Source organism: Homalodisca vitripennis, chromosome 4 (assembly GCF_021130785.1).
Source record: "Homalodisca vitripennis isolate AUS2020 chromosome 4, UT_GWSS_2.1, whole genome shotgun sequence".
In the NCBI taxonomy this organism is placed as follows: domain Eukaryota; kingdom Metazoa; phylum Arthropoda; class Insecta; order Hemiptera; family Cicadellidae; genus Homalodisca; species Homalodisca vitripennis.
This window is the reverse complement of record NC_060210.1, coordinates 164582962-164607798: the sequence shown is the minus strand read 5'-3', so window position 1 is coordinate 164607798 and position 24837 is coordinate 164582962. Positions and strand designations below refer to the sequence as shown.

At 32.2% G+C, this 24837-nt stretch overlaps 1 protein-coding gene across 1 annotated transcript; it reads left to right on the top strand.

Annotated features, from left to right (window-relative positions):
* The first annotated feature begins 582 nt into the window (after nt 1–582).
* On the top strand, nt 583–23641 carry LOC124360519 (COMM domain-containing protein 2). Its single transcript, XM_046814212.1, has 4 exons — nt 583–826; nt 17565–17725; nt 21220–21393; nt 23354–23641. Exons 1-4 carry the CDS (start codon nt 760–762, stop codon nt 23549–23551), a joined length of 600 nt encoding a protein of 199 aa, XP_046670168.1. The 5' UTR covers nt 583–759; the 3' UTR covers nt 23552–23641.
* The last annotated feature ends 1196 nt before the right edge of the window (nt 23642–24837 follow it).

Sequence of the window (24837 nt, the reverse complement as noted above, 5' to 3'; positions counted from 1 at the left end):
TGTAAACATGAGTAGATATTTAATTGTAAATATATGTAGATTTACGTTTGTCCATACAATTGCTAATAAGCACGGATACTAGTATCCGTGCTAATAAGCATATGTTTTTATATTTAGAATTTGTAATTTAGACCGATTTGCTTAAAATGTCTGTTACACAGTTTTTTGAGCGCCTACGGTATAAAGAATTTAGAGATGAGTGTTAAAACGCCAAAAGTAAATATTATAATATACTAAAGGAAGTTCTAAAATCAAAATGCAAAGATGCATGTAAAGAAATAAACCATTATTTAAACGACATAGAAAAAGAAATCTAAAGCAAATGGTTAAGCACATTTTGTAATGAAAATACGAGTTACATTAAAGTATTTTAATGTGATTAATAGTTGTATGGAAATATATATATATATATATATATATATATATATATATATATATATATGTATATATATATATAAAATATGTGTGTGTGTGTGTAAATTAATCTAAGCTATGTTCAAAGTAACCACAAAAAGAAACTTCGGAGTGTTATGTTTAAAATCTCAAGCTTGCTTAAAAAACCAGAAAAATAACCAAGACGCAGGACGCAGATGGATATGACAGTCAGTGTCAGTGTGGTGTGGTAAATAGATAACAGCAGCAGTGTTAAAATTAGAGTTGATTCAAATTAGCTTTGAATTGAATAGAAATTTCTTCTATAATTTCCAGTGGAAACTGAGTGTTAATAATATGTTGAAATTGTATTAAAATTTATCAATCATGATTATTGCTTTGAAAGAGTCCCATAAGTCTAATTTAAACTTTCTGTTTACTCAGAATGCCAGTGGTAAGTAGGCCTAAATTCTTGAGTCTATGGAATACATTTAATAGCTTGTTTGTTGGTTATACGAAAAAACACTTTAGGCTATTTTATAATTTAATAGCCTAGCATAGAAGGGTTTAAGATCCTAATTTTGTGAAATTTTACAAGTCAGGTATCCATAATGAAATAAATAGGCTATTTTTATAAGAATATAGGTAATAGAAGGGTGTGAAACTGCCAATAAATTCCACCAAGGAGATCTGCCCCATTTTCTGTCACTTCCCATACCATACTTCATAGCCAGTTTCACTACTTACCGAAGGGAGAATAGAAAATAAGGGTACGATAGTCATTGAAACCTAACCTATAAACTCAAACATAATCTGTTCGCTAAGTAAGATAATGTATGGGTTGGCACACTATGTAACTAGGCTAAAGTACGATAAGTGGACCCAGTTTTTTAAATAGATTGGTACAATCATCGATACTTAATATTCATTTATCGAATACGCCTTTATAAATCATTTCAACATAGGTATCTATAACCATAATCACAATCATATTTTAAATTAAAATAACTAATACAACGCACACAGTGATAATCTTATAAGTAATAAATGAGCTCTAAGGATCAAACTAACTTAGAACTGGAAACAAAAAACACTCATAAATAATGGGTAGGGTCCAATAAGCGGACCCGGTTTTTTTATATCGAAGAATATAATCATCGATTCCTAATATTCGCATATCGAATCATAGACTATCAATCGATATAAAAGTAATAACAATCATATGTTTAAATTAAAATGTGAATTTAATGATAACAAATAATAAATGAACATAACCAAAATCAGGGAAACTCATAACTTTAACTAAATGAAACAGAACGAAAACGTTTTTTACTAAAGTTGTGTCCACCATTACCTTCTTTTTTTGCATCTGAAGACGACCATGTTAGCTCCTCTGACAGTTACATTTGTTACCTTTCCACAAATATCACATAATGGATTCTTAGGTACTAACCCAACATCCTGAAGCCATAAAAAAAACACATTTTATCGTCTTTTAAAGCAATTTCGTGAAGCTTCCTAAGATTGACGGCCATTTTAATACACAATGTTACGTGAAATTTAAAATATTACCTTGTATTATTTGAAAGTGTTTACAGCTGTTCATATAGATTATTTAAGTTGTTAAAAATAATTCATCAGTATCGATTGATTATATCGATGGTTATGATTAAGTAATATCGTTTGCCAATTTCGATATAAAAAACCGGGTCCGCTTATTGGACCGTACCCATAAATAATAATGGAATGATAACGTAAAATAACATTTTTAACAGGAAATACAAAATATCGAAATATGCATAATTATTTATATGTTTTTTGTTGTATAGCAATGATTAACCATTTTCGAGAAGTTATTGAAGCATCTTATCTAGAAAACTGTACTTCTTTTCTGCACAAATACTCACAGAGATGATCTGTAAGCAGGTTGACTGATATGCCACTTTTTAAACTTCGTTTCACGGTTCTCCATGAGCTTTCAACTGTCTGTTATTATCTATAAAAGAAAATATGTTTATCATAAGAAAAAGTATTTACAGTAAGGTTGACACAAGTTAGTTATTGTTCAAAATCAGTATCAGTTAGTTATATTGAAAGTTATAATTGAGTAATATCATTTGTCAATATCGGAAAAAAACCGTGTCCGCTTATCGTACCCTACCCTATAACTAAACATAAATTTAATGTTTATAATGAAACTGTCCGCGGCTGGAACAAAATAAACCTTAAAACTGGCAAAATCATACTTGGCCATGGTATCAATGAGGTTAACGGAGTAGCCAATCAAAATTTCAACATTATTATCATATTCTGCTCATCCTCCTGATAAAAAACACATTTATGTGTATATGGTTTTAGAGGGTGGAAATCACAAATATCTTTGTTTTTTTAATAAACTGAAATGTAAATTTGTGGTTATATTTGTGTACTGTTCTTCTTATCTACGATTTTCAGTGTTAACTGCTCCTAATAGCTTATCTGAGTGTTCTGTTGTCAAAACAGTTTAGTTAAGCAGCATTAACCATTTTGTGCAATACCCTTCATTGACTCCTTAATAACAATGGTCTATTATTTAATTGTGGCTTGGTTATGAAAGTTATTTACTTGTTTAATTGTGGATTACATGAGCAGTTAGAGTATTAGTTTATTCCATTGTTATTGGTCATTGTGTTTTTTCAGAGTAGAAGTGTATGTTGTTATTTGTTAATTTTAAATCAAGAAAAGCTATTTTTATGTGATTGCAAGTTAGCATGTGGTATGTAAGTACATAGTACATACATGCAAAGTCATGGTTAAATTAGTTTATCTTATTTATTAAATTTATGTTTGTTTTAAACTATTTATTTGTTTCTTGAAAGTTTGATTCAATATGTATGCATTACATTCAAATTTATTTTTATCCACACCGGAAACGAGATTCACGTTATTAACCTATTGCTATTGTCGTACTGAACAAAACAATATAAGGTTTTAGGGTATGAAAATGACAATTAATGACACATTAAAAAATAAAGCAGTAATGTCCGGAGGCATTTGTAACAGACCATTTAGAATGTGATATTTTAATGATATTTTTCATATGTTGCCAAATCAAATCAAAATCATTTATTTCTCATTGACATTAACATGTATCGAGAATGGTCAATATGTATAAATAACTAAATACTAAAAATATTCTTGTCAAAGTTATTGTTATACCTATCTACAAATTAAGAAACATATTGAAAAACAGTACAACTGATATTTTTACTTGTAAGGTTGGGTGGGGAACAAAAATTCAAAGAGTGAGTAAAAACAAGGAAGTCTTTTAGCTTGTTTTTGAAAGATGCAAGTGAAGTGCTGGCTTTTAAATAATCTGGCAATCTATTATAAATTGTAGGTCCTAAATATTCTATTGATTTCCGGAAAATATTATTATTATGGTGGGGTACTGTTAAACTATTTTTATTTCTGGTGGGATATATATGATTGTGGGTAGGAAAATCGGTAATGTGTTTAAAAGTGTAAATTGAAAGGGAATAAATAAAAATGGAGGGGAGGGTTAGTATACGTTTTTGGTGAAACACTTGCCTACAGCTCTCCAGGCCCCTCAACCCAAACACTAAACGAATAGCCCTCTTTTGCAATTTGAATACTCTTTGTAACAGAGAAGATGAAACAGTTCCCCATGACATTATGCCATATGACATCACAGAGGAAAAGTAACCATCATATACCATTTTCAGTGCACTACTTTTCAGGAAATTGGAAAGACACCCTAAGGAAAACAATACAGAGTTGAGTTTGGTGCAAAGGGCCTCTACATGCTGACGCCAAGAAAAACCAGCATCCAGATGAACGCCCAAGAAACATACTGAATCAACCTCAATGATGTCAACCTCGTCTAAAGCAACAAAACCCTTAGAAACTGTCTGAGATCGAAAGTGAAGAATGGATGTTTTGTCAACATTGAGGAATAAATTGTTGCTAATGAACCAAGAGTTCATTTTTTCAATTGTAGCGTTTAATTGAAGATTGTTGCCCTGCACGTATTGCTATAAGTGCAGGGCAACACCAAAGGTACTGCCATAGCTCACGCTGATGCCCGAAGTAATTTGTGTCAGGCTGATATGAACTTTTATTCTTTGAAGGTCTAAGTTAGTAAAAACGTCTAACTTGTGTCAATTTGCTCTGATTTAAGCAATATTATTACTGTAAGTATACAAAGATGGTGTAACGGCTGACAGCAGCAACCAATAGGAGGTTGTCTTACTATAATAACAAGACCATGTGATGCCCGTAGAACAATGAAATATTATTCCGTGCGAGAAAAGTAGTTCCACTTTTAATTTTCTATAACTTCTTTATTTGTTATTTCCAACCATTCAAAACTTAAATTTTTTTGTTCAGGAGGACGATAGCATAGGTTAATAACGTGAAACACATGTTTTGTCCCTCTGGAACCTATAGATGATCCTGTAACTAAAAAACTAACAAGCCGATTTTAATAAACTTAGCACCATTGTATATATATATATATATATATATATATATATATATATATATATATAGGCTACTCTACTATTCTATATTAGAACCCTCATTCTAAGGCAACACTTATTTTCTGAGCCATATCAATTTTAAGGGCCGCACCATTGTATATATAGGCTACTCTACTATTCTATATTAGAACCCTCATTTTAAGGCAACACTTATTTTCTGAGCCATATCAATTTTAAGGGCCAAATACTGTATCTCCATACCACCCATGTACAAGTTATGGGTGGTCCCATACCTCAAAAAAACCTTTATATACCGAAGTTACAGCAGTTTATCATCGCAATGAACCAAAGTATAGAACTGTATTTTTCATATCAAGACTTGAAACTCCCCCACTGACATGTTTTCTGTTGTCGCCAGTGGTGAATCACCACTCCACTCTCAGTTTGATTTTGATTTTGATCATGATTTGAGCGAATTTAAGTTAACTCATTGAACTGTGCGTGTTAGATTTTCAGCTGTTCAGTATTTTGTTTAAAGTGCAATGGCAAAATGAAAAACTCTATCTTACCAAGATAAAGACTTATGGAGACTGTGGCCGTTGAAAATAAGAAAAAAGCGAGTTTGCAAAGGAGTTTGGTATACTAGCGAATTTCATACTACAAGCTTCCTGATAAAGTATGCATCATCAAGCCGACATTATTACTGTAGTTGTGAACCACTAAATAAAGCCGATTTAACCTTGATATAAAGAATAACAGAACAACAAAAGTTCAATCAATCAATCAATCAATCAATATTTCTTTATTACATGAACATTAAGTACAGTAATATAGTCAAACATAGTATAATGTAATAGGAAAAGTCGCTTAGGTGTTTGTTGCATCCAGGAACTCCTCCAGGGTGTAGAGTGGAGTCTTGACAAGGAATTCTTGAAGTGCTTTCTTCAGTGCGTTTCCAGTTAGCAATTGGAAGTCTTCTGGCAGTTGATTTCTGAGTTTTCGTCCTATGTAGGACGGTTTTCTTTCAAAGAGGGCTGTTCGATGGCGGGGTAGAACATATCTGGAGGCATGTCGTGTGTTGTAGTCATAGAAATCGTTGTAAGTGTCAAAATTGAGTCTGTCAACATGTAGAATTGTTTCGTATACATACAAGGCTGGTACAGTTAGAATGCCTAAATTTGGATACGCTTCCCTGCAGCTTTGTCGAGATTCAAGATTGGCGAGGGATCTAATTGCCTTTTTTTGAAGGGTGAGTATCCTTTTCAGGTTTTCAGTAGAGCTGCCCCAGATGATAAGACCATATCTAATGTGGGACTCTACCAGTGCGTAATAAGCAGCTTTGACGGATCCCTGAGTACCCACTGATTTGAGTCGCCTCATAACGTATATGCCTGCGCATATTTTATTGGAAATGGTGCTCACATGATGACTCCATGAAAGTGTACTATCGATAGTCAGGCCCAGAAATTGTGTTTTATCAACTACTGATATGTCTGGAATATTTGTTGGTATTTCCTTTTTCCTACTGAAATGCACTTGCATTGTTTTATTAGGATTTATTGCCAGATCATTCAGTGCACTGTATTTGATGGCTTGTTGGAGAGAAGTCAAGGAGTTAAGGGATAGTTCATCTGCTGTGTCATTTTTTATAAGAAGGGTAGTGTCGTCTGCATACATTATGCAGTCAGTACTGGAGCTGGCGATGAAAGTAGGGAAGTCATTAGTTAGAAGAATAAAAAGAACTGGGCCAAGTACCGATCCTTGAGGCACACCTCGTGCCAGTGGTTTTGGAGTTGATGTGTACGATCTGGTGATGGAAGATTCAGTATGCTGTACCTCCACAAGTTGTGACCTTCCTCGGAGGTAGCTGGAGAACCATTTGTTCTCTATGCCTCTTACTCCCAGTTAACCTCTATATCAAAGTTTGCTCCAAACAGCCTTAATATATCGAACCTCATTATATCAAAATTATCAATATATTACAGTTTGTTATTTCTCCTGAGTTCCACTATTGAGGTTTCAATATTGAGGTTCCACTGTGTATTTATTTTACAGACCAGGAACTGAAACTGTAAGTTATAGATGGTCCCATACCTCAAAACATATAAGCTGATTTTAGTTAAATTTTGCATACATATTCTAGACTTAGTCATTCTAGCATTTTACGCGCCTTGATCAATAAATCTATCGTGATGAAATAAATGTTGGCTACCTTTTTTATTTGAAAGCAGAGAAAAAGGAGAAGAACCTGGATTTGAACCATAACGTACCAGAATCTGCCAACAACGTGAAACAAAACATAAAGATGGTGGACAAAAGAGGACGGTTTGTAAGTATCCACAATGTTTTATAATAGATGTACTTATATAAGTAACTTGATCATTATGTTTATTTTAGGTACTTTGGGATTATACCGACCACACCAGTATGAAGAACACAAAAATAGAAATTTATAGAAACAAACATGATAGAACGAAAAAACAACTCTTCAATTACAAAATTACAAACTTACAAGCATTTCCAGGTATTGTGATCGGTATTGTTGTCGCTGTTATCTTATCTTTCTCGAGAATCCTGATTACGGCAGGCCGCGCGGCATCACGTGATTTGCACGGTACATAATTGCCTTTCCATTTCAATTCAATTTATATTTCTGATTAGCCCCTCTAGAATTTGATATTTTACTGATAGGTACTATCTCGAGGGATGTTTTTCTTTCGTCGACATCAGCGCGGGGCAGCACCGAAGGTGCTGTCGAAGCCCGCGCTGATGGCCGGAGGCACTCGCATTTTGGGTGGCGGAATGTGATCAAGAATAAAAACAAGTTTTGAGTGTTTTTTTAATAAAGAGTTTAGTTTGGTAAATGTTTGTTTTTGTTAAATTTTTGTGTTTGGAGAAATATAGAGGTAAAACACGAAAGTACAACAAAGCGATGCACCAGCTGAACGGGCGGCGAGGCTCTGCAATCACGTTATCTACTAGACGCTCGACTTTGACCTCTGTCTGAGGATGGGGAGGGGTTTGCGATAAGACAATTCCTGTTTTATACTGACGAAATAGTCTTCTACGCTAATCTAGTAATCAGTAGAAGCAAAATGTTAAATAACGATTCATGTCTGGGTGTGGTCGGTATAATCCCAAAGTACCTTATTTTAATCTTTTTCCTATTCAATCAATCAATTGTTACTAAAGCTATAATTTACTTATTAAAGAAACTAGAAATAGAGTAAAGATGGCCTAGACTACAATCACTAGGCTTCGTTTTGTAAGTTTTGTTATTTAATTGGAACATAACTTTGAGCAAAAATATTACAATATAGAACATAGCAATATTCTCTAAAGCATAATAGTCGTATTATTAGATTATCTATGTAATTATTGCCTGTTTCTCTCAAAACTAAATATTCAATTGCAGGTAATAATGCTTTTCACATTGAGGTGCACAATGCATCATAAAGTAATATTTTTAGATTAATTCCCATCCTACAACTAAATAAATAATGCCCTTAATTTCATTATTAAATTGTACCGTTATTATAGTACATATATTAAATTTATATGGAGCTAATACTTCGTAAATCAAAACAACTTTTCGGAAATACTTGATTTATTCCGAGATTAAAGTTCACTCAAAATTTGACAAAGTTTACAAACTTTAGATTCGATTTTCTTCAAAACTTCACACAATCGAACAAATCTAATTAAGAGTCTGATCAAAAATGAATTAAAATTAAAATGAAACTAAAAATGTATACTTCTCCAAAAATGGTTTAAATTAACAAAATAAAATAAAAAGTTATCTTCTCAAAATATTCAAAAAATCAATATAACACAAAACTTGATACTAACTTTACGACCAAAATTTAATTCACAATACTTCAAAAAATTGAATTAATTCTCAGACTCTGTAAGATGGGAAACTTTAGAGATTTTAATTACAACAGTATAAAAATAAAAAGATATTAACTAAACGCTGGTACGGGACTTACTACTTTGAAGATTACGGAGGCTGATAGGGATTTAATACGCACTGAAGAAAAATTAAATACTTGAATTAAATTTACACGTGACAAAAAGAATTACTCTAAATCCCAAACTATAGGGTTAGAGGAAGAGCTGCCGCTTCTCACCAGACGTGTGCACCTTCTCGTGGAAACTCCCAAGACTGCGCTCCCCTCTCTCCACCCAACAGGTTCGGAACGTATCACCGTAGATAACACGATCAGCTGATTCACCGGTCCTCGAACCAACAAACAATGTCCACGCACCGCGTCTAGTTAACAAAGAGCCTACTTCCTACCGCGATTCAGCATAAATAATTACAACTACGGTACATATTTCCCTAGCCCGAAGCTGAAATCACGGTAGGAACCTAAACCGTTAGAAACACTCATCCCGGACTAAGTACAATAATTTCCCTCCACATTCACACTTTTAAATAACAATCTTTTGTACTTATCACTACGTGGAGGCCGTGATGTGTGGTCCGAGGGGTGATGTGGTAAGATTGCCCGACGTCCAGTATGGATCCGGAGGTAGCCATCGCCGAGGGATGTGGTAGATGTGGAGTCGAGGCACAGTTCCCCAATGACCAGGCGGCAGGTGCATTGCGGGGCCTCGTTGATCTCGTGGTTGGCTGGCTCTGATGCACTAATAGAACTGCTACCTGCTCCTCCAATCTAATAACAATTTCAGCGCGAGGCATTGAGCTCTTGGAGGACATTCCTTTTTACAAAATATTCCCTCCGTATAATTGTATGGCTGTCAGTCTTTTCACGGTGTTTCTTAATCGTACGCCTGTGCCAGTGTCAACGAATGTAAACCATTACCAGATGTTGTTAATTACAATACAATCAATTTACAGGGATTTACAATAGCACAATAATCAATTGTTTACACACAATAAACCTCATATAGTGATTAAAAATCAATATTATCCTGTCCTTCGACATTTGAAGGAACAGGGAAGAAATATCACTATCAATACAACTCATTGTATACCAAAAAATATTACCCTGTCCTTCTCTATTGGAAGGAACCGGGGACAACAATACCACAAAATTACCCTGTCCTTCTAAATTTGAAGGAATAGGTAAGAAATTTCATAATACATCAGAATACATCTGTGTATTAACTTCATACACCATTCATTCCATTTATTGTCCCTGAAAATTACATGGTTTACAACAACACTCCTATCACACACTTACACTGGCATTTTATATTATGACTTCTCATTGTTTAGCCATACAATTTGCTGAAATAAAAACGTCGTCACATCACCCTTTTATATTCCAATATTTTATTTTTTACTATTATAATAAACTACTTGACTCTCATACTTAACTTGTTTTGTGTTTTGGGCCAAATTAATACATAAATATATAATCAATTCTTGAGGTTAATTTAGAAATAATTATATTGTCATTTTATTGTTTGTAGACCCATCTTCTGTTCCTTTTCGACAATATAATTGTCCTGAAAATAAAACATACAGACCTGTGTGCGCGGGCTAATGTTTATGGAGAGTCCAATATTTCACATTTTGTATTTAAATTTTAATTTAGAAATATGCACCTTCTAAAAAAAAAAGAAAACAAAAACTATCTTTATTTTAAAAACAAAAAACACATTTAACCAGGATCGATATTTCCTTATTATTTCCGATAAGCATTTAACATCTGTATGTTCAATCATATTGCCCAGTCCTATCTTTACTATCGAGTCATAAATACTTTCACTTATCGGGCTCACTTTGTTTTCACTGATCAGGTTCACTTGTAATAATACTTTATGAAACGGACCCTTACTAACAAATACTTTTATGACGGACCGGGATTTTTATTACTTGGGCACATTCCGAACCTTTTTACATTTGCACAGGAAACCCTCACAATAATCCTTTCTCCTGCCCTCATTGTTCTTAACCCTTTTCTACTATAACTATAATTATTTTATTTATTGTTTACCCCCTTTCAGATTACTAGCACTGTCCCTAATATTAAATTTCAAAGGGGACCTCCATATTTTTCTAAGATTCTGACGGTGTCGTTTTCGAAAGCATTTCCGCCCCTAAAGTTTTATTTCAAATATTAATTCCTTTTTGAGCAACAGATCCACATGCGCTAGCTCCATTTTATTTTAAAATAATTTACTTAAAATAAAATCAAATATTCTAAACTCACAATACTATTTCTAAGTCTTAAGTCTTACACAATACACAAAATTATGCAGGTTTATACACACTTTTCAAGTTTATACAAGTCTTACACAAGTCTTATACAAGTTACACACATTACATGAATCAGACAAGTTTATACAAGTTTACAAGTTCTTTCCTGTAAGTAACCTGTTGCACAAGTTTATGCTCAAAAAGAAATAGCAGATTTGCGCAAATTATGTACCGTTATTAAAGTACATATATTAAATTTATATGGAGCTAATACTTCGTAAATCAAAACAACTTTTCGGAAATACTTGATTTATTCCGAGATTAAAGTTCACTCAAAATTTGACAAAAGTTTACAAACTTTAGATTCGATTTTCTTCAAAACTTCACACAATCGAACAAATCTAATTAAGAGTCTGATCAAAAATGAATTAAAATTAAAATGAAACTAAAAATGTATACTTCTCCAAAAATGGTTTAAATTAACAAAATAAAATAAAAAGTTATCTTCTCAAAATATTCAAAAAAATCAATATAACACAAAACTTGATACTAAACTTTACGACCAAAATTTAATTCACAATACTTCAAAAAATTGAATTAATTCTCAGACTCTGTAAGATGGGAAACTTTAGAGATTTTAATTACAACAGTATAAAAATAATAGATATTATCTAAACGCTGGTACGGGACTTACTACTTTGAAGATTACGGAGGCTGATAGGGATTTAATACGCACTGAAGAAAAATTAAATACTTGAATTAAATTTACACGTGACAAAAGAATTACTCTAAATCCCAAACTATAGGGTTAGAGGAAGAGCTGCCGCTTCTCACCAGGACGTGTGCACCTTCTCGTGGAAACTCCAAGACTGCGCTCCCTCTCTCCACCCAACAGGTTCGGAACGTATCACCGTAGATAACACGATCAGCTGATTCACCGGTCTCGAACCAACAAACAATGTCCACGCACCGCGTCTAGTTAACAAAGAGCCTACTTCCTACCGCGATTCAGCATAAATAATTACAACTACGGTACAAAATATAAGATATAATTGTTCGAATAGTCTAAATGTCACATCTGATTTGTAAAGAATGGCTATATGGTGTCAACTTATCACTGGTGGTCTTTTGTGTAAGTGCAGTAATGAAACACAAAGAACAAATAAAGTTAGAGATCTATTTGAACATAGTTATTTAGACTACAATAGAGTTAATAACAATTAAAAAATTTCTTTTCTGTTTACATAACTGGAAATATTAATAATATAACTTTTTTTGTTACATAGGTATGCACTGTTATGATGCCGGGAAAGTAGTACAAATCATGCAAGGGTGGTGAGAGGGTTCCTACCAGATGTGGGCAGAGCTAGGGAAAGGAGCAGAAGAGGATGGGACCCTTATCGTTCCCCTCACCACCACATCAGATCATCCTTCCTCACCTACGTGGAGCTCCAATGGCCCCTGTCTCTTCCCCCATCTGAACCCCATGGTGGTTGATTCACACACTGATGGGGCAAAACTGGTTCCCTAACCAAACCTTCCCTCACCTGAACTGTGTGCCTCTGGTCCTCAACCATATCTCTCCTAGCTGTATAAAATCCCTCACTCTCTCCAAATTTTACAGCAAATACTCCTCTAAATTCCTCACCAGTTCCCTCACCCAATACATCTTCCTCAACAACGTTCTGTGACTCCATTCCAAAGATGAGACTTATTTTGTAACCCACCACAGTAAGTCTATTTCTGAAGAGGAACTGATTTTTTTGGAAATTATATAAAATTTTGCTATATATGAGAATAATTTTGCTTTTAAAACTTTTATTTTCACTCTGGAATGGGCAAATGCCTGATTGATGCTTCTTATGCAGTCTAGATGGCAGTTTCTGATATAATGCTTTTTAGAATGTCTCACTTTTTTGTTATTCGTCTTTAAGCCTGCTAACAGTAAATTTTTTAAACATTATATTTTACAAAAACACTGCCACTGAGATTCACTTAATCAGAATTTTAGGAGTAATATTAATAAAAACAATTTAAACCTTCCATAGTTTTATTTTTATTTTACATCAACAATTGATGAAGACATTTATTTTAATTGACATTAATTGGCTGTATTGGTGACCATCTCAAACTTAACCTCATGAGAAATATGTAAAAGTTCACACTTTTACAACCTTATTTTTACTCATTAAATCATGTCCCATTAGGCGACATTTTTACTTATTAGGTGTATGTCCCAATTTAAACATATATAATTAATTGTTTAAAACCAAACACTGAATTTTTCAATATATTTGTTAGTCATCCAAGAAGAACAAATACAAACACCCTTAATTCTATAACTACAAATAAGGATATATAAATGTTTGTGGTTTTACACTGTTCTTATACCAGGGTAAAACTCAGTGTCATATTAGGCACTTAAGAACTGGTATAACTGGCTCTTAAGAAATTAATTTTTAAAATTGGTTCAAAAGGTTTATTATTGTAATTTAGATGAAAACAAAATGAACACAAAGTTTAGACGTCTCAAACATTTTATACTGTTCAGAATTTTACTAGAGGGTTTTCTAGAACTAATTTTTTGTAACATCTTCTCGGATGTTACTGGTAATAACACTAAAATTACAGATTGGTTAAGAGTCACATGTGTAGGCCCTCATGATATAACCTTCAAATACTTAGACACCACAATTTTGGTTGATGATTTAGAATTAGGCATCATGACTCGTTTTGAAGACAATATTAATATGCTTGACGCTTGATGATAATTTTGGAAAAATATTTTTATAATTTAATATCAGAGAAACGTTTCAAAATTGATGACAAATCTCTTAATTCTTAAGATGTATTAATAATATATTCCAAAACAGCATACTCCCCATTGTTCCACAACCAAAAATAACAGTGATAAATTATTTTTGGTTTAAAATTTTTTTATGTGGTTCAATTTTAGTTCATTTGACTACGTATAATCTTGAATTATTATATTTGTGGCTAGCATCTGTAAAAGATGGATAACCACCTATTACAGAAGAAATCTCGCCCAGGGCACTAGTAATGCTAAAACCAGCACTGATAAAACTTAACCCTATAAGTGCCCCCTATAAGTTGCGATTGAGATCCATTAGTGCACTACTGGAGAGAAATCAAAAGTGAGCTATTTGCACATGGAGTTGCGGGTTTGGATGATGGGGATTCTTACGATCTATTATACACTTATGAGAATCACTGATATGTGGTAAAGCTGGCGGGAGGCACTCCTTAAATTAACAGTGTTTAGTTTGGGTGGCAGTTGATGGGATCAGTATATGAACTGTGGCTATTAAATAATGAGACTGACGCTGCTGCAGGTCAAAGTGGCATACGTCAACCACCAATAATCAACAGCTGTTTAGTGTAAACCTTTATCTCTAGTACGCAGCTAGTCTCGCTTCTGTGAACACCGTTTAGTCAGAGCCTACGTTCTCGCTATTGTTTTTTTTTTGTTTTGCTAGTAAAAACGGTTAGTGCAATAGTAGAGCAATGAATTTTACTTAAGCCAATCCATGCACTGGAAGAGCCCAACTTCACCGAGAGCCAAAAAAGCTTGAATGAGCAAGTCAGAATTTAAAGCAATGATTTTTTTATATCCATGGGATTGTGTACCTTCACTGCGTTCCTGAAGGTCAAATAATTAATCAATGTATACCTTGAGGTACTTTCTAAAGTCAAAAAGTAAGGAAAACACGCCCCAAAATGTGGAAGGACACATCATGGGGTTTTCTACCAAAACATGCGCCATCTCATTCCATGTATTCTGTCAAAAGGTTCCTTGCCAAGTACAGAATTGTAGTGCTAGAACATCCACCTTATTCACCAGATCTTGTACCATGTGATTTCTACTTGTTCCCTAAGGTGAAATGTGCATTGAAAGGGACAAGATTTGAGTCTGTGGAAGCTGTAAAAGAAAAAGCGGCATGTATCCTGAAGGAGCTGACAGACGACTTCCAGCACTGCCTCCAACAATGGAAAATTCGCAGGAATTCTTGTAGGGATAGAGAAGAAGTGTATATTGAATGTGATGTTAAGTGATTATGTATAAAATTAAAATAACATTTTTTTAACCTCAGTCTCGTTATTTAGCCACACCTTGTTTTCTTATAAAAGTGTACCAGACCCAAAACAATCATTTTACATTTTTTTTCTTATTTGTTTACTATCAAAATATTGGTTATTTTATATTTTGCAAAGTATTTATTATTAAATCATAAACATAATAATAACTTTTAAGACTGCAAAAACCATTTAAACCATGCCTTTAGTTTTCAGAAAAATTACCAACACTTAGTCAAAAATATCTACATCTTTCCAATTGACGTATTGTTAGGCTATTTATAGAGTATCAAATATTTAATTGTTACATATATTTTATTATTACGCTATTATTATGACTATTTTATGAGACTTTAAAAATATGTTTTTACGTATAATACAGTGCATTTAGTGTTAATTAAAGGATAGATATAAATGGAATTAATTGTCTTTAATATTTATCACTAGATTTTCATAAACATAAGTTAAAAATGCTTATTAATCACTATACTAAAATTTTATTTAATTTCATTAGTATTGGTTATTCCACTGATGCTTGTATTAATAAACTGGTCCTGGTGAGGATAATTCTATTCTACTTTATTTATCCTGCACTTATAGTACATTATAATTTTATGATTAAAACCTTAATCATATTGTATTATATTATTAGTAGGCATATTGTGTAATGTAAAACATGTTTATTTAGAAATATTTTTACAGTACATTACAGTTAATTAAAAATATGTTTTACATCAAATGAAAGTAAGTGTAGTTTATTACATTCCTTCTTAAAACTTTCGGTTCAAAAAAGCTATGAATGAAAGTTTCATTAAAATTTATGAAAGTTACATTGAATGAAAGGTTTCATGAAGATTGGCTTGTTAAGGTAAGACACCATCCCATAAGTTACAGTTTCAGAGTTTTTGGATTATTAAATAGATATAGCTCTGAAAATAGACGTGGCTACGGAATGAGGTTTCTAACATAATATACTAGACAATGTTTAAAATTTGTATGCAAAGTTGAATCAAAATCAGTTCATACTTTTTGAGGTACAGTGATGTTTATAACTGTCAGATTCAGTATTTGGCCTGTATAATCGATATATTCATAAAAATAGGTGCGGCCTAAAAAAGAAAGCTGCAACAAAATTAGTAGACTATATCTAGAATGTGTATGCAAAGTTTCATGAAAATCAGCATGTCCGTTTTTGAAGTACAGGACCATCCATAATTTCAAGCACATAATAAATGAAATAAAACACTACTTGCCGAAAATATTTTGAAATATTTGTACCACAAAGCATATTTTAATCTAGAGGCTGAAGGACATTTTTTTGTCTCATACCACGGGTAAAACTCCTGTAAGGAACTAGGTGGGGAGAGTAGAACTAAATGGAAGATGATTAGGACAGTTTACAAAGATGTATATCAGATCAAATTAAAAAATATAAACCAAATGTACGTCTTTTACAAAGAAAATGTTAAAGGCATAACTTATTTTATTGTGAAAAAAGAAGACATTCTTAAAAATAAAGAGACTCAGACTTAAAAAAATGCTTGAGAATCAAACTAACGAGGAAGTTATATAAATTTAATATTGCTGCAGAAAATGTAATTATGTGCTATATGAGAGGTGTGATAAAAAATACGGTGAATAATTTTTTATTTCAAAAAGTAATAAACTTCTTGATTCAGTCTAGGAATTATATTAATTTATATGTACTAAACCTTGTGTCTCTTATCAGTGAAAAATGGACAGGATGTTTCTCTCAACGATTTTCTGTCATGAAAATTTACATTTAGTGTATAGTGTATTGCTTTGTAATTGCATTTGCTATAGTGTCATACTCACTGTGCTCCCTCGTTTCCTTAAATTATAATCTTGGAGTGAATGGTTCATTGAATAATGTTTATCAGTAGCAAAGATAAATAATTTTGTTAGAAACTTAACACATTCACTGTGGCTCTACACTGAGTGATCTTGAATACTGTTAAGAGACAGTATGCCCGAAGGTGTTGGCTGCAGTCCAAGTGTTTATCTGTGAAATCTATATTAAATATATATTTCAACATTTGAAAATGTGATACAAATAAAAATTGTGAAAAGTAGTTGGTCTTGACCTAGGTGGTAGCATATACACCTTATTTGTAAATAAGAAACAGTTACTACAGGTAGTCTGAAACTTATTATTAAGAATCAATAATAGCTTTTTACTGTAGTCTAATGATTTGAAAATTAATTTTTATGAATTATATTTGAAAGTGTTCCCTTCACCATTAATTTAGTGTATATCAAAAGAAATGATATAATATAAAAAAAAACATATAGTGAAGATAATTAGTAAAATACGTACTGTAGATTAAAATTAAGTGTTGAAAATTATATTATCTCTTGTCTTTTGTTGGTGGAATTTGCAGTGTTGTGTGTTTCTTTTTAAGGTTTTATTTTTTTACTTGCAGTTGTCCAAGACTTTTGTAAGTTGGCTCTTGATTATTTAACCAAGGGTCCTAATCAGAAAATCTACCTGAGTGCTGCCCAAAAACTGGAAATTGATGCTGACACTGTTCAAAATGCTGTTGAAGGTCTGATAAATTTGCTAATTGAATGCAGTAAACATCAGGTACATGCCATTCAAGTTTCTTGTATAGTACATTGTAGGCATGTCATATACTTTGAAAACATCTAAGGGTAATTTCATGTAAATTCAACCAGGCTATACCACCCAGTTTTTGAAGTTTTGTGTCTTTAGTATTTCTAACAATCAGGTGTCGTATTTTGTATTTAATATCCAATATTGATAAAAATGTCCATACTTATTCCCTAAAGCAGGAGTCTCTAAACCTTTTACCCCAGATGTCAGATTTTAAATACTTGAGGCTAAAAGATTCCGGAATGTTTTGCATATAAAATTATATAAGAAAAATACTAGAAGTTTAATATCTTTATTGCATAATCGTCATGTCAAATTCATCAACATTGGAGAAGCTACTTTCTCATCCTCACTGAAGATAGCTAAGATAATACAGTATGCACCAAAATAAATAGTACTGAAATCTTAAGATTTGATTTACTTAGTATACCAACATATCAGGTATGTTCAAAAAGTAATGGGAATTTTCATTAAAAAGAATTTTTTAAGTCCTTCTTTTGATGGACTATGGGTATGTTTTGCAAAAAAAAATAGCTTTCGTTCCACGCCACAGAACGTCACGCATGTTTTCCACATGCTTCCAAAGTACAATGTCAGCTTTACCAAAACATTAAACAAAACGCATTCCATGCCATTTAAAGCATGTTTTACTGAAACTACCAGCAGTCTACAACTAGGCAATGAGAATGGTGTCTGTAATCAGCTGTGACGGAGTATATATATTATTATTGGGATACACAGGTAGTAAATATGTTTTATGTTTTTCCACTAATAATTAATTGTAATGTAGGAAAATGAAGACAATTATTCTGATTCAACCACAAAAACAAATTGAAGAAACTGGAAATAAAAGCTCTGGAAACATCGAAGTAGAATTTGTAACTTACAAAAGGCAGAACACAAATAAATACGACCGATGAAGTAATTTTCAAGCAAGGTAAAAAGAATTGGCTAAATTACAATCAAAAGGACTTTCAAGACAACATTCGCAAAGATATAGAGACAATAAAAGAGCAGATCGTTTGAACAATGTTGATATTTCTACAAATAATGAAAAATCATTTGTCATTGTCCAATCAAAATAAAGTGTAAATTAAAACATAATTCAAAATTCACAAATTGCAGTTCCATATAGGTTAGATGTTCATTTGTGCAAACTAAAAACACTGGTGCACATAATATAAAACCATATATTTCGTCAAACAGTTTTGATTCATCTTCATACTCACATTCAAATACGCAGAATAGAAATGGATAATTTATAAATAATTGAACAAGGAAATGTCAATATGAATGTGAAAATTCTTCAGGAAAACAATTAACAAGAATATTTCATTTCTTAATCTGATACACCAAATACTGCTTCACAAATTCAATGCTAATAATCAACATTCTCATTCTCAGCAGAGGTATACTATGTATAATACACATAACATTGCACATTTAGACTTTGCACATTAAAAGTTCATTGACAATGATTTTGGTCATCCTTTTTAAATTTTTGGATAGACTATGGTTTAAAACTGTTTTGAAAGTTTAAAATAGTGACGATTCTACTAACAATATACAGTTTATCAGAACACTATTTAAAAATATGGATATACCTCTAATCAATAAATGCCAAACTGGTTTTCAATCAATCAAAAAAAAAAAAATTCCTACTTTATCAGTTTACAATGGATTCAAGTACTTACGGTTTCTAGATGATTTAAACATGTACCATTAGACTTGTTCCATCCGTTCGTACTCAATGTTGTGAAATCTAATTCTGATTTTCAATTCATCACAGAAGAGTACTCCTGTGCAGCTTATGTTGTAAAATACATGAAAAAATAGAGCTGTTAGCAATTTACAACAACAATATTAACCATTTAATAATTAGCAGACATACTTTTTCAAGATGTATATTCACAGCCTGTTATTAGATGTAGTCACTTCTATCGGTCAGTCCTCCGACTGTCTTAATTTATTATAATTATAATTATGCATTTGTGCCAGCGCTTCTTCCAATCCCCGAAACACTTTTCAAACGCGGTCTAGAATAGCCTTTAGCCTCTATGAGTGATGCAGTTGTAATGCCCTCTATGCTTGTAAAATGACAACCCTTTAAGGTTCTCTTTATTTTTTCAAATAAAAAAGTCATACAAAGCCTTTGCTGGAGAATATGGAGCCTGAGGCATCAGTACAGTACTGTTTTTGGCATAAATTAACTAACGAGCAATGAAGTGTGAGCAATGATGTGGTAGATTGTTATGGAGTGAAAGCTATGAATTGTTTTGCCACAAATTCCGGGCGTTTTTTTTGGATTGCTTCAAGCAAACGACATTGAACTTTCAGGTAGTACTCTTTAGTGGCAAGAATTCATGATGCACTATGCCCCTAAAATCTAAAAACATGGTAAACATAACCTTTACAATTGACTTGGCGAGCCTTTTTCGGTCTTGGTGATCCGAATTGCCTCCATTGGAATGATTAAGCCTTTGTTTCAACATCACATCCGTAAAACCATGTTTCATCACCTTTTATAACAGGTTTCACTAATTCTGCATAGTCATGTATTCTTTTGACTCCTGAGTAACTTCCATTTGCCCCTTTTTATGTTCTAAATTCAACAATTTTGGAACAGTTTTGCCTCATACGTTTTATACCCAAAACATTTGAAACAATTCATGGCAAGAGCTGATTTATATGCCAACATCATCAGCGCCTCTCTGATCGTAATACGTTGCTTGTTCATAACCATTTCTTTCAAGTTTTCTTCATTTGTTGATGTGTTGGGGTGTCATCTTATAATTATATTATTAACAATATTATTAATGCCAGTAGTATTTTTATTAGTTTTATACGAGGGTTTTTAATGGGAAACAGTACAAAACAATAGAGCAAATGTTAGTGATCATCTCCAGAAATGAACTTCAGACCTCTTAGTTAGACTGTTGTAGATTTTCTCAGCTTTAGAAGATACCATTAAAAAATTAGGTCTGTTTCAAATGAGATATTTAAAGGACTTCATAGCATTAACGCAATTCAGATTAAATGTTTTGAATTCTGTATAACATCATTACTGTTGGTCTATTCTGAGTGATCTTTATTATTCTTAACAGCTTTGAAACCCATGTCTTCACATTAAGAAGACATGGGTTTCAAGACATGGGTCTGTCCAGTTAAGAAATCTGGACTTGTTTGTTGTATATTTAATTGATATTGCCACCTTTCTCTTATCCTATTAGTAAGGTGCCAAGAAATAGTTGATGGTAGTTAGGAAAGGCACCATCTCTCTCTATTAAACTGTCAGGAAAATTGTTATGACATTGTAATCTGTTGATAAAATTGGGAAAGTAATAAATAATAATTGTAATTTTAAAGTATTTTCTTTGTAAGTATTTAACACAAAGTTAATTAGCTGAATAGTGAAATAATTATTGTTAAGTTGTCTTTGAGTTATCCACATATTTCTCCTATAGTTGTCTGCGTTGGACTTGCGAGATACTATTCTGACCATTGGCTTCACAGAAGAACACTACGACATACTACAAGCATTTTATGACAGTCGTCAGACAGAGTTGAAACAAATTCTAGCTGAGCAAACCGTTGATTTTCCTCAGTTTAAGGACCTGGAATGGCGACTTGAAGCCCAGGTAAAGAAGATTTTAAATCACAAAAAATACTGAATAAATTATTAGAATAAAGAATTTGTTAGCATCTGTACTGCGATAATTCAAATACAAATGTAACAAAAACAACCAAATATAAAGTAATTGATGAACAAATAAAGAGGACTTCTATAGTTGCATGTGTACTTGATAATTGAGAGATCTGGATTTGAAAACAAACTTCTGTACTTGGTGTGTGTATTTGGCTACAATACGCATTGTTTGCATTAAAGACAAAATGAACGTTAAGATTGTTTGTTTTATACTGTTTTTGTTCTCTATGTGATCATGAATAAAAATTAATTTACATATATAAATAGTGTTTCCTTTATTAAAATCTCTAGATTGTTTTATATTTATTGGTAAAAATTTGTTTTATAAAAAAATTAAATGGTTTTAGTTATATTGATTAGATTATTATTATTTGTAAACTAAATGCTTAACAAAATAGTCCCAATTTCACTTATTTAAAATGTTATTAAACCATGATATGGAAACCATACATAGAATATCTGTTGTGATTTTTTTCATAGAAATCTAATTAAAAATTAGTTTAGTTAAAAATAGTTTTCACGAATAAATCAAAAATTATTTGGCTGTTTTTACTTAAAGAGAAAACTTATTTTGCCTTTGAGTTATTTTGCATCCACCATCACTGTATTTGTAATTATACATGTCCCAGTAAAATCATATAGATTAGTCTGGAAGGTACGTACAGCTGTATAAAGACCAAAAATTAAAATGGGAACAACACAATAATAAAGAAAAAAGGGCCTATTCCTGTCCCCCTTTTTAAGGCCACCATCTTCTTTCTGTCGTGACGATTGCTATTTGTTATTGGCCTCTGGTCAGTCGTAGTTGGTTTGTCTACAAATGTAGACATGTATTGTGACCTGTATTCTATAGTTCAGTTTTAATATTTAGTGTTGTGTTTAGTTTTTTATTAAGTGCATGTTTTAGAGTTAGTGAAGTTGACACACAACATGGTGGTTGTGCTTCCTGACTTAGGTGTGTCATAATGCTCTGATATGATTTGTTTATTTTAACCTAGATTGTAATTATGTGTTAGGTTATTTATTTACCTGAAGAAGAGATCAGATTGCAGATCTCGAAACGTAGTGTTACTGATTTTTTGTTTCACTGAACGATGGCAAATGTCCGGAAAATCCTGTTTCCTTCACAATCTTTCCATAGTCAAAAATAAACTTCAAACAAAGAACGAATAAGTGTTCTGTAAATTAATTTTAAGGAAAGTAAATTCTTCTTTCTACTAAAAAAACATAAACGGCATAATGGAGTGCTGATGGCTGAATGGTCTAAGACGCTGAACTTGGTATTCGAGTTAGAGATAGTGCAGGTCAAATCTTGTCTATGACCATAACACTTTTTATCAGTACCATTAACCTTATACTGTATCAACTTTCCCTCAAATTTGGTTTGGTAAGATCCTTGTTCAGACCTCTCCAAAAAATTGACTTAGCAATAACTGATTTTGTCTAAATTTGTACCATTTATAGCTCATTAAATTTATAAAAGTGGTCAAAATTACAGGTGTATAACAATTTACAATAACAATTTTAATTAATGTTCTATAAAAACAATAGATCCCTTGGAGACCTTAAATTTAATGTTAGCACCTGTAGCATTATATGTTAACAGGTTAGTTAATAAATGTTTGCCAATAAACTTCTTGTTGTCACTTCTGTCATGCCAATGTTTCATTGTGTTTCTTTCTCTCAAGAAACGGTTTTGAAAATTGATTGTAAAAAAAAGTAAAATAATATTTGTTTAGTAAAATACTACACAAATGGTACAATATTGCAGAGAATTTTAATAGATTGTATAAAGGTATTATTGAGGGTTTTTAGGTACATACAACAAATTTCTGAATTGTAAGGAAAATTGGATTTTAAGATTGAAGTAATGTTAAAAATAACGTTTTAAGGTGGCATCAAGGGCTCTACTTGACCAGATGACACCCCAGGTGCAGATGAAACTGAGTCTAGAGAACAGTGCTGGCACCGAACATGTGCTGCTGCAGGCTGACCCAGCCAACCTGGTCCACATGACAGAGGTGTTAGAAACAGCCTTGCGTGAAGCCAGCAGTCAGCATTTCCGCAGGATACAGAGACGTTTCAAATAATATGTATATACTTCAAATTTATACACATACTATGGTCAGTTTTATAAATATGTAATGTAATAAATAAACAAGTTCATTACAGATTTATAAGTGTGTAGTATTTTTTTCAAAAACCACTAAAAATATGAACTGACAATCATGTGGTAACATTTATTAGAGTAATTTATAGACATCCTGTATAATTAAAATTTTCTAAGTATATAAATGAAATGATGACCTTAAAATAAAATGGAAAATTGGGATTACTTGTTAAGTTAACGATGTTTGTTATACAGTTATTGCTATAAATTAAGTAGAATTTCTCTTAATATTGTGTCATCAGATCCCTGATCCCTCATCCTCTTGAGTGCCAGGGTGTGTGCATTAGAAGGAAAAGGTTAAAATTTTGCTTTCTGAGGTACTTTGTTCTATCTTTAAAGTACATAAGTATAATGTCTCACAAATATTTTTTTAACCTTTTCAATAGATTTGTCATTTGTTAATGTTCCAAATAGAAATTCATTAAAAAAACATTAAGAGAAAATCCACTGGTTTATTATCATTTATGGATAGTTCTTAGCACTTGACTAGTAAATTTGGAAATGGGTAAAATAAGTAAATTACACTTCATAATATTAATCAAACATATTTTAATAATTATCCAACAATTATAATTCATTAATAATAGGTCACATTATACTACAAAATATTCGTATTATTGATTACAATTCACATGGAATAGGCTACAGTTCAACTTAAATACTGATAAGACTGAGCTCTTCTCACTGATTAAATAAAGTATTGAAGAATAAGGTTTATAAATAAATATAAAACAAAGTCCATTACTAACATTATTTAAGTACACCATCATACACCTTTTTTGAAAATGTATGTGTCTTAGTCTAAATTAATCAGTATAGGTGTGCAAGAACTACTGACATACTGTTTCATACTGCATGTTATTATTTTGGTCATGATTTATTATGCTTAGTGTTTTATATATATATATATATATATATATATATATATATATATATATATATATATATATACATTAAATTGTATAAATGGCAATAGCCTTATTTAATTTCAATAAACATTGAATCGCAAAAAGTACTTGCTCCGCCGGGAGTCGAACCCGGATCTCTCACTTGCCGGGTTAATGGTAGCACATTCACCCGGCAAGTGAGAGATCCGGGTTCGACTCCCGGCAGAGCAAGTACTTTTTGCAATTCAATGTTTATTGAAATTATATATATATATATATATATATATATATATATATATATATATATCTTAAAAACACA

Bases quoted from the DNA above. Each gene is read 5' to 3' on its own strand.
- LOC124360519 (XM_046814212.1), top strand. From the start codon at position 760: ATGATTATTGCTTTGAAAGAGTCCCATAAGTCTAATTTAAACTTTCTG. The intron at 17,726-21,219 runs GTACATGCCATT...TTTCTCCTATAG, and splicing joins TTGAATGCAGTAAACATCAG to TTGTCTGCGTTGGACTTGCG. The intron at 21,394-23,353 runs GTAAAGAAGATT...TAACGTTTTAAG, and splicing joins AATGGCGACTTGAAGCCCAG to GTGGCATCAAGGGCTCTACT.